Below are 11,068 nucleotides of genomic sequence, written 5' to 3' on the forward strand. Positions count from 1 at the left end.
AGCTGATAATTATTTTATTTTTTTACATAAAAACTGTGTTTACTTACTCGAATAGGTTCTTCCACTGCCTCCATTTTTTGGGTCCTTACAAAAGAAAAATAATGGGCAAAAGTGCAGCCAGCAGCCATGTGGATGAATGGAGACGAAGGAAAAAGTCAATTTGTCACTAGAGCGGTTTAGAACGTGTTGTGACATTTGACTTTCCCAGCGTAGTCCTCTTTCAATTTCAACAAATATAAATCATAGACTGCCGGCCACACTTGACAACTTTAAAACTAGCATAGGCAACAACTACCCGGACAGAAAACAGTGATGCACATATCACACCACCCCCACAGAAGATGAGTTAGAAAACTATTTTGGAACATTCAAACCGTTTTTGCAATACAAAAAGTCCAAGGGAGGCATGACAACGATATGATTTTAGAGATATGGCAACGTGAGACTACGGGGATATGAACAATTCATAGGATATCATAAGATATAATAAGATATAATATATATTATATCATAAGATATAATATTATTTATATTTCGTAGTTTTGAAAGACTGTGTTTATATGTATTCATCCAAGGCCAGTTCACACACAACGTGGCATATTTGTGCGATTTTGAGGTTTAATTTGTCAGAGTATGACTGTGCATTCAGATCAGCCCCCAGTCAGTCAGTGATAGGTAACTGAACGCTTGTCATAGGAGTGATGGTTTGATCAGCGTTAAGATTAATTCATTAGCTACACTACATGGCAATTAACCCTTTGATACAATGTGATATTGGTCTTGACAAAAATAACTTTATCTTGATGAGGCCGGATTTTTTTTCACGTGGGCACTGTTTTGAACTGGGTGACGGTGGGGGGGAGAGAGTTCCTTGCAGCTTGTCAAGTACAGGGAACTAAATGTATTTTAGCAGCGGGAAGAGAACTAAAGACTCTCCCACCTGTTCCCTGTGAAATTAGGGTCTCACCAAGGACTTCTGATGCCTCGCTGTTCCTCCCCTGCAGTTGAAATGCATTCTCCATTATGCCTTCTCCATCTAGCCTTTCATTTCCCTTCAGCAGAGAGAAAGGGGTGTCTGACAGGACCTCCCAGCAGGGGGAGAGTGGCAGTGTGACTGCCAACACCAGAAACCAGCTAGTGACACTTTTAAACAAAGGCACCAAATATCCTGTACTTTGTATAATTAAGACAAGGATCTTATGGTGGTGAGCAACTTATTCTCAAGTGAGCTGGAGTCAATGTAGAGAGTGGTGTCAAACCTCGCTGGAGAATCAAGAGGGAAGAGGCAAGCAGCTTCTTATGAAGACGGTAACGCGAGAGATAGGAGTGGCAATGTCTCCTTCACTTGCCGGAACCGCTGGCCGATATTGAACAAGAGTTTCAGTAAAGGAGATCCTCTTCAAAGCTGTCTTTATGACATGCCATGTTTAGGAAATGTGTTTCATTCCACAAAAGGAAGAACAATAGATCTGCACTCCTACCAGAGTTAATCACACACCATTTATCCAATTTGTGAGAATACAAAAGTCCTCTGAACTCTGTTAGTTAATTTGTTAAACACATCACTAAAATGGGAGAGATGAGGAGTGGCAGATGAACGCAATGTTGAATGTGTCCCCATAGAGCACCGTAAATAGAGAACTGTGTCTCTGTATCTTTCCGTCTCACCAGTGCAGAAGCCTCGCCTCGTCCTGTGGAGACATACAGGCCTTAGAGAGTGAGCCTGAGTCCCTGTGAATCTAATGAGTTTACCCAGCTGTGTTGAGCACCTTGCATCCAGGATCATTTAAATGGACCAGGATAGAGGGGGATCCTAATAAATGCCCCATGGTTTGTACAAAGATTGGTTGAGTGGAAGGATTGTGTGTGTGTGTGTGTGTGTTTGGAGGAGAGCTGGAGTTTTTGTTTTGATTACTGTCCCTGTTGGTGAGATAAGGGAGTTGAGGCAGAAAATTCCATTTTAGAATGCCATCAGAACTTATCCATTACAGCAGCATCAGCCATGATTTGATGATTTGTCACCACTGTGAACTTATTAAAAAATGACAAACCAAGCCATTTTTGTTCTTGATGTAAATTCCTTTTTATTTCCATCACTCCATGGGATGTTTCAGTGGATTTGACATGTGCTACCTAGGTGCGCTATTGGTCATCCGAGCTAACCTGTCAGACATGCAAATAATTTACCCATAGTATTTCTCCAACAATGACAACTCAGCAACGATCAAATACACATTTCATCAGCCATTGATGCAATACTCAATGAGAAATTAATAATAATACCCCTGACTCATTTAATGAATATATACTACAGCTGCCTGATAACCATCTCAACGAGATGGTAGCTGGTCGGCTGCTGAAGTGATATTCTGTTTGTCTGCTCGTATAATATTGAAGATATATATATTATAATATAATAATATATTATACGAGCAGACATAATAATATATTATATTATAATAATATATTATACGAGCAGACAAACAGAATATCACATCAGTTAATACATTTTTGACAAGGTACATTGTAAAACTCTGCCAGTGACACACTGTTTTTATTATCATGCTGCAATGTTGTGTTGATACAACATACACATGGGACCAAATCAACACTGCTCCTTTGATTTTATACATGTAACAGGAATAATGTCATCTGACTACAAGTGTTGTAGCATCGAAGGTCCGCTGATTAACATATACAATCCAACACAAAGTCATTTAGGAGAGATTGGCAATCCCCTGGCAAGAATCAATCCTTCAACATGTCATCTACAAATGAATTACCAACCAATAAATACAAACCCAAAGAATAAGACTCATGGCCATATGTCCTCAATAAAAGCAATATGGTGAAATGTCTCTTAGAAATCATGTAGAAAACACAACACAATCTAATGAAGAAGTGAACGGTCAAAACACAACACAATCTAATGAAGAAGTGAACGGGCAAAACACAACACAATCTAATGAAGAAGTGAACGGGCAAAACACAACACAATCTAATGAAGAAGTGAACGGGCAAAACACAACACAATCTAATGAAGAAGTGAACGGGCAAAACACAACACAATCTAATGAAGAAGTGAACGGGCAAAAAACACAACACAATCTAATGAAGAAGTGAACGGGCAAAACACAACACAATCTAATGAAGAAGTGAATGGGCAAAACACAACACAATCTAATGAAGAAGTGAACGGGCAAAACACAACACAATCTAATGAAGAAGTGAACGGTCAAAACACAACACAATCTAATGAAGAAGTGAACGGGCAAAACACAACACAATCTAATGAAGAAGTGAACGGGCAAAACACAACACAATCTAATGAAGAAGTGAACGGGCAAAACACAACACAATCTAATGAAGAAGTGAACGAGCAAAACACAACACAATCTAATGAAGATGGGAACGGGCAAAACACAACACAATCTAATGAAGATGGGAACGGGCAAAACACAACACAATCTAATGAAGATGTGAACAGGCAAAACACAACACAATCTGAGTATCACTTGCTTTAATCCATCAAATGAATTCCTGTTGCGTGAAAGGCTGTAAGGCCATAAGTAAAGAGGCTGTGTGTGTGTGTGTGTGTGTGTGTGTGTGTGTGTGTGTGTGTGTGTGTGTGTGTGTGAGAGAGAGAAGCAGGACTGCTAGACACACACACACACACATGCAAAGCCCTGAGTCTCTGTTCCTGGATATGCGAGCGGTGAGTAGCAGCGGGATTCATCTGGTTGGTTACAGTGAGCTTGGACATTACAATGTGGAGCACAATGGCTGTGTAATCGGCCCTGACTGACCGGGAAGGAGACACTCGCCACAGGGACTACAACTCAATTTAGCTGAGGTCACCAGGTCAAACCTCCTCAATTAGTGCTGGGGGAGAGGAGGGGAGAGGACACAAACTGCCCATGAATAACTTTCTTAATGAGCATTATTTGAACTGCTGCTGATTAGGGTCATAAATAATTTGCAATGGAGGAGCCATGTGTTAATCATACACTGTAATGTTTGTAATCCTTCATGTATTATTATAATGTAAACACATATGAATAGTCATTCTGAAGTAGTTTGAAATTGAATAATACCTTATTGAAAATAATAATACTATCAATGGATAAATAATCATACTAATGTATTATTTTATATTATGTTCATATTTATTAAACAAAAATAATAATACTTTATGTATTTTATTCAAACAAATTTGTCAGGAAATCAATCATTGAGAGCAGATCGGGGAGGCACCATCTCCCAGCAGACAGACAAGCCATGACAACAGGAGAGACACACGCCATGAAATAAAAGTAGATATCGGCCAGCTCCCGTGGCACCCAGACAGGCCCGGCACAACTCACTGAGCCCCAGCCTCCAGCACATCAAGAACACTGACAGCCATGTTAATGGGATTTCTATGGCTCCATCATCATTTCCTTAATGATAATACTAACCATATTTTTGTGTCACATTAGAAAAGTGTTAATGGGTGTTATATCACAGATCATTAATTGTAAAAATTAAAATAAAATCAAATAATGTAAAAAATATTGGGAGCTTATTAAAGTAGAAATGGCATTAGAGCTTGCTAGCGTTTAAAGTAGAGGAAAATAAAATAGAGTGAATAGCATATCTACTCTGTCTCTCACTTTAATCATTAAAAGCAAATGAGTGCAGCTCTTATTGCATTTTTTTATAATTATGAATACATACTGAATAATTATTTTTCATTAATATTCGCAACAACAAAACTCTAAAGCTTAAGTACTGTATGGCCTAGTTGCAATCACTTGGTTTAAATTAGGTACTGTAAATTTGGTTTGCAAATCGAAAAAAGTGGCTATGGATCCACAGAGTGCAGCACATCTGCCTAGTTCCATATTGGCCAGGTTGGACATCAATAAATGCATCGATACTGGACTAGAGATGGAGACATGGTTTAACTATGGTTGAACTCTCAACATTTGCACCACTTTAAATGAACCCTTCTAATATGATAACAATAAAGCCTGAACGTCAATGACCTGAAATCAAATTAAATCTGACTGTTAATTAAGCCAAAACAGGGTTATTTTTGACACTCAGCCTATATGACACAGACGATCTATGTTAGCTGTTGATTTCATAGCATTTCCTTGACTGTAATGAGCATACTATTTCCATTGCTTCAATGCCAAGCCAATTCCCAGAGTTCACTCATGTGGTGATGGAACTCATCTTGTGATAAACATCATATATTTAAGGTGTATATGACATGACAACGATTTCATCATACTCTGCTATACATTAACTAAATGGTGCAGAAAATAAATGTATGTATGCAGACGACAGCTACCCTGGAAATATAGTTTTCAGCCAATGAAGACAGAGGAGTGGGAGAGAGTGCTCTAAGAGAAAATATCAAAACAGTCTCTCTCTCGCGCTCTCTGCTCAGGAGGTCAGTGAGCAACGTGGCAGGCAGTCATATGTTCTGTATGTGCAGAATCTGGACTAGTCTGACTGAGGGATCGTCCTTCTATCCCTCTATCACTGCAGATCACTGTGACTAAACAAGCTTCTGACCCAACACTTCAGCGTTCACATCAAAACAAAATCACGATGCACCCGCCACAGTTTAGAAATGCAGATGGAACAGGATTGAGTAAATGTCAGTGGCGAGGGTGAAGTGTTTGCATATAAGTGAATTATGTACGGTCTTGTCCTGTGCCATCTATTCCCCTAAGCATTAACGGCGCCGGCTACTTCTCTCAGACTTAATTGAAACGGGACTTGTAACGTTGCCCTTTTCCTCAACAGGACCAAAACATAACCTCTGACTCCCTCTAGCATCCAATCGACAGAGAAGTTAAAGGGGGACAGATTCCACAGAGAAAAGAAAGGGGGACAGATTCCATAGACAGAATAAGAAGAAAAAGAGAGGCGACCATCAAGGCTTCATTTTGTCCTCTTTCTTGTAAGCATTTCACTGTAAGGCCTACACCTGTTGTATTCGGCACATGTGACAAATACAATTTGATTTGATTTGATTTCTCTCTCTGTACATGCTGTCTCTCAACCTAAGTCAACCGATAGCCTCCCGTACACCCCCGTCTCCGGACATGATTGGGATTGACTGTCCCTACATGTGTCATCAGCGTCTGACCTTACTTTTATCAGTCACAGAACAAAGTGTTATTTTACTGTCAGGGTGAGACATGGACATTGACCAGGTCTCTAACCCACACAACACAGTCAATGACACTGTGATCTGAAACTCTGCAATTACAGTCTGAAAGGTAAACTACCTGCAGTAAGAGCTACCATTACATTCAAACACTGACCACTGTCTCTAACCCACACAACCCACACAACACAATCGATGACACTGTGATCTGAAACTCTGCTATTACAGTCTGAAAGGTAAACTACCTAGAGTAAGAGCTACCATTACATTCAAACACTGACCACTGTTTCTAGCCAACACAAGACAACCAATAAATAATACTCTGCTACTACATTCTGAGGGGAAATATAATCTGAAAGACACCACCTAATGCAAACACTGAAACTATGCAGAATCCCCAAAACAGATGAAAAGGAAGGCTGTCTTGTGAACATCAGTATAAGTGTGACTGTGTCCTTACGGATAGAGGTGGACACAAAACAATAAACAACATCTGCCTGCTCTCTTCTGAAGAATCTAGGACGGGTTCACATTTCATTACAACTTCACTTAAAGACAAGACAGTTGTGGAGAACATATGGGAGTAGAAACCGTTTCTGCAACTAAGCTGTTGCATTTGGATTTCAATAGCACTGCAAAAACAAACACTAAATGTCATCACTCAGACAATATTTAAAATATTGCATGCAGTCTCTCTCTGACACATACTGTTTACTCACACACACACACACACAGAAGAAATGTGCCTACATACTAAAGAAATGTGCACACACACACACACACTTGTAGCACATCTGCTGGTTCAAACATATAATGTCTAAGTGATTTATCTTTGGAGAATAGAGAATGTCATTTCACCTACAGCATCAAAACCAGTCAATGCCACCAAAGTGTGAGCTGCTGACAAAAACAGAAATCTATCTATAGAGGCGTTGTTTACTGTGAATATAACCAGCAGACACAGACACACTTGAAGAAGTCTGTGACAAGAACAGTGAGATGTGCATGATACACTCACACTCACATTCCCCTCTCTCCTGGGTATTGATTTAAAATGGTCGCTGTAGGAATTTTACCATAGACCATGTAACTATCCTTGGAGATGAAGACTTCCGAGAATGAAAGGGGAGAAAGAAAGAGTCAACAGACCACAAGCTGAGACAGTGAAATTGTGGACAATTATTTGCTGAGCAAAATACAATGCCTGTCAGATGAACTGCAGCTCAACCTCGAACCTCGGCAGCTACCATACCACAAACACTACAGAGAAATACTGTGTGTGTAAAGCTGGCTACCGTAGAACCGTGTAACTGACGGTTATGGATAAAGACATCATTAAAATAAAATAACCGTCATAACTGTTTTGGGGGAGGGAACATGGACTCTTCACAACGTGATGAAACTTTGTTACTCCTTGCTGAAACAAAAGGTGTTGTTGTAGCAAACAAGTCTCCCAAACGAGTCTCCCCCCTCCCCCACACAATGCAGCAGCAGCGTACATAGAAATATAACAAATAGAACATGCTTGGAACCTCTAACCCTGGAAATTTGACTGTAAACTCATGGGTACACTACACTCGCAATGGCTTCCTAATATTGTGATGCAATCATTTCCATGGTAATGTAGAATGTTAATTCAAATTATGTTATATGACGTGGCTCATGCAATGGAAAATATTTTTGGTTTTGTCAGTTAAGCTGAATCAACAAATCCCAGCACATATTGATGGGTGCACTTCCTGCTTTTAGTTCTTGCTTTTACTTCCTGCTTTGCTCCTATGGGCACATTCACAATGGCCACCTATATGCCATCACTGCCTTGAATGGGGACGGGTGTTCTATTCATTATTTTTCTATGGCAGCACATGCAGTAAGGAGCAGAGGAGAAAATGTGCTTAAATAATTTGTTTAAATAATAATGCATACATTTTTTTGCTATTCGAACAGTGACCCTGGTCATTTGGCTTGTCAATTACGTCATCCAATATTCCATGACCGTCACAGCCCTATGTGTGTGTATGTGTACGTGTATGTATCTAAGATACCTTTGGTACATATCATAATGTGACCAATTAAGAATAAATTAAGACAAAGTTAATCTCAAATGAATGTGTTCAGAGCAAAAATAATGTAGCACTTTGGAAACTGAGAGTCTATCAAATAAATACATATCACATGTGGATGTAGTTCTGCTTTATGCTTATAATCATATAACAGCATTCGTTTTAATATAGCACTAATGTGGAATAGATTGTATGAGAAAATCCCCACTATTGACCAATAATGAAAAAGTTATAAAGTAATCTGACAGTTCGTGAAATCTAATTATCAAGGCTCTCAAGGAACAGGTCAAACGCAAAGTAGTACCTTCTAGCTATCAATTTAATCTACTAATCTCCTCCTCCACAAGCACACACTTTATTAAAAATGCTTCCTCCCATTTAATATCAGACTCGCGTCACGTGACACTACAAATCAACCATTCCAGCAGACAGACAGCTCAAGCTCCGAACTTCAGCGTCATTAACAGATCCAGATGGTCCTCAAACTCGCCGCGTTCCATCACATCGCTCGGGGTAGCCTATTCCGTATAGAGCTGTCTCATTTCTCCCCTCTCTAGCTTCCTAAATGTACACAAATTACAATGTTACTATACCATGAGGGGTTTTCCTACAAGAAAAATGAATTCGCCAGGCGTTTCCAAATGAGTATGTAAAAAAGGGGAAAATACTTTTAAACGAGAGGAAAATAGTATCTAATCTCTGTAAAAACATGAACTCACACTACCGTATACAAGTTTATTTCATCTAAAACGTTAGTTGGTGAATTTGGTTGGTTTCCACACCAACATAGTTTACGATCTTTTTCAGAGGCATCCAACATATCACTTACCTTTCAATGATCTTGGTTTAGCTTGCTTGCGGCGCGACATCCTACAGAAAACGCTGAAGTTGCTCAGTTTCAGACAGGTAAATTGGATTCACTAAGGAAATCCTTTTTAAATTTCACTGACAATAGCAGCGAGTGTTATTTTACCATTACAAAAAAATGTATATGGTCTGAATATCAGTTGCGATTATTTTGTGATGAGTAGGTGGATGTAACCTAATGTTAAAATCCATTAATCGGTAGGCAACTCTATTTAGTTCAACTGCGTATCGGGAAAAGTGTCAGAATATAGTGGTACCGTCATGCGCTTCCATTCTCCAGCAATACACATTCGCGTGTACTGTAGGTATAGGCTAATAGTCGTTTAGAAATAAAAGCTGAACTGTTGCTTTTAGCTTCAGATCTCAAATGCAGTCGCGTGAGAAAGACATATGCAAAACGCCTGCTGTGAGAGAGCAAAAATGAAACAAAAGAAAAAAAGAATAACAATTTTCCCTGCATATCCACCTAGAAGCATCAAAACTCTTATAGAGTCTTCCTTTTCCCAATCCAGTTAGCTAATCATGGATTAGGTTCGGTATCTGATCTAAATCTACGTCTAAATTGGTTTAAAAAGAGGATGAAGAAGCAGAGAGAAGATGGAAGCTCCCTCCTCATCACAAACCTGCAAGGTCTTGGACTGCGCTGTCGCTCCGGTAGTCCACATAATAATGGAAAATGGAAGCAAGGCCCCCAAAGCCATCAGGATGGCTCCAGAGGGGGCCCCTACCCCGCAGGGACTCGCTCTGTACGTAATCACTGAGGAAATCATTGTCAGCCTGCCTGCACTCACACACAGACAGAGAGGCATGATTAAAATCCTCGGGATCATGGCAAGATGCGGATTGCTGGATCTGCTAGTCCCCGGATCCGGAGTCGAACTCACAACCCAAAATCTGCTTGGTCGCCCCCGCAGTCTCGTCTGTCTCGGCTCGCGGTCGACCACTCTCCGTCTTCGGCAGACGGACTGGTCCCCCTTCTGGTAGAAACGGTTAAGCAGGGAAGGAGTTTTTTGTTGTGGCTGTTGACATCCCTCATGTAGGCAACCATGATATTTGGTGTTTGGGAAGAACAATTGAACATGCTTGTTTTAAATATTCACCTATTGCAAATTAAAATAAATTGCTATATTAATTATAGATATTATATTATTAATTTATGTAATATCTATGCGTTATTACTATCTAGCCTATTCCTGTTTATTGTAATACAATTCATCCTCCGAAGTCAACAATTAATTTCATTATTTGTGTATAAATAACTCAAAACAAAAAAATAAATCAAGAGTAGGCCTAATATAAAGCTAATTGTTTCAAACCAGTTATAAAATACAGTAGTATACATTTAATGATTTATACATATCCTTTTTAACTTTAGGCTGACATGTTCAAATCAAACATCAGTATTGATACAGGTCATTGGATTGGATGACCTCTCTCTCTCTCTCACACACACACGCACGCACACATGCACGCACGCACACACACACACACATAGACTCTTTCTGTCTCTCTCTCTCTCTCTCTATCTCTCTCTCTCTCTCTCTCTCTCTCTCTCTCTCTCTCTCTCTCTCTCTCTCTCTCTCTCTCTCTCTCTCTCTCTCTCTCTCTCTCTCTCTCTCTCTCTCGGCAGTGTCTTGTTATAGAGGTGCTGGCTACTGGTTTAACTCCCCACGAATGTCCAGGTCCATACCCCTGCTATGTGAAAATTAGATCCAGAGAAGGAGTCCTGTGGTGGGCTTCTCACTCTGGCCTCTTCCCCCCACATCCTGGTAGAGCGACGCCACTGTCAGGGGCCTCATAAAAAAAAATCACACAAACACAAGGACATCTCTCCTCTCAATGCACTTTTATTCTGTTGAATTCATACAGAATGGAGGCTGAGAGGGAGAGAAGAGTGTTGCTCAACACCTCATATAGACATGTAGAACAGTAGAACAGTAGCACAATGGAGTCTAAATACTTACGAAATATC

General features: G+C 39.9%; 1 protein-coding gene across 10 annotated transcripts in view; it reads right to left on the reverse strand.

Annotated features, from left to right (window-relative positions):
* LOC110530414 (zinc finger protein 521) overlaps positions 1 to 9,985 on the reverse strand; it is a 189,880-nt gene extending 179,895 nt beyond the window's left edge. For 6 of the 10 annotated variants that reach the window (XM_090182423.1, XM_021613444.3, XM_021613441.3 and 3 more), the window contains exon 1: positions 9,059 to 9,852. In XM_090182423.1, the coding sequence (XP_090038549.1) occupies positions 9,059 to 9,098 (40 nt within the window). In that variant the 5' untranslated portion in view covers positions 9,099 to 9,852. Of the gene's footprint in view, positions 1 to 9,058 lie in introns of all 10 variants that reach the window. The other 4 variants (XM_090182422.1, XM_090182420.1, XM_021613442.3 and 1 more) reach the window with 2 other exon arrangements.
* Positions 9,986 to 11,068: the final 1,083 nt, after the last annotated feature.

The sequence above is a fragment of the Oncorhynchus mykiss genome, chromosome 8, assembly GCF_057628025.1.
Source record: "Oncorhynchus mykiss isolate SJ-2025 chromosome 8, ASM5762802v1, whole genome shotgun sequence".
Taxonomy (NCBI): Eukaryota; Metazoa; Chordata; class Actinopteri; order Salmoniformes; family Salmonidae; genus Oncorhynchus; species Oncorhynchus mykiss.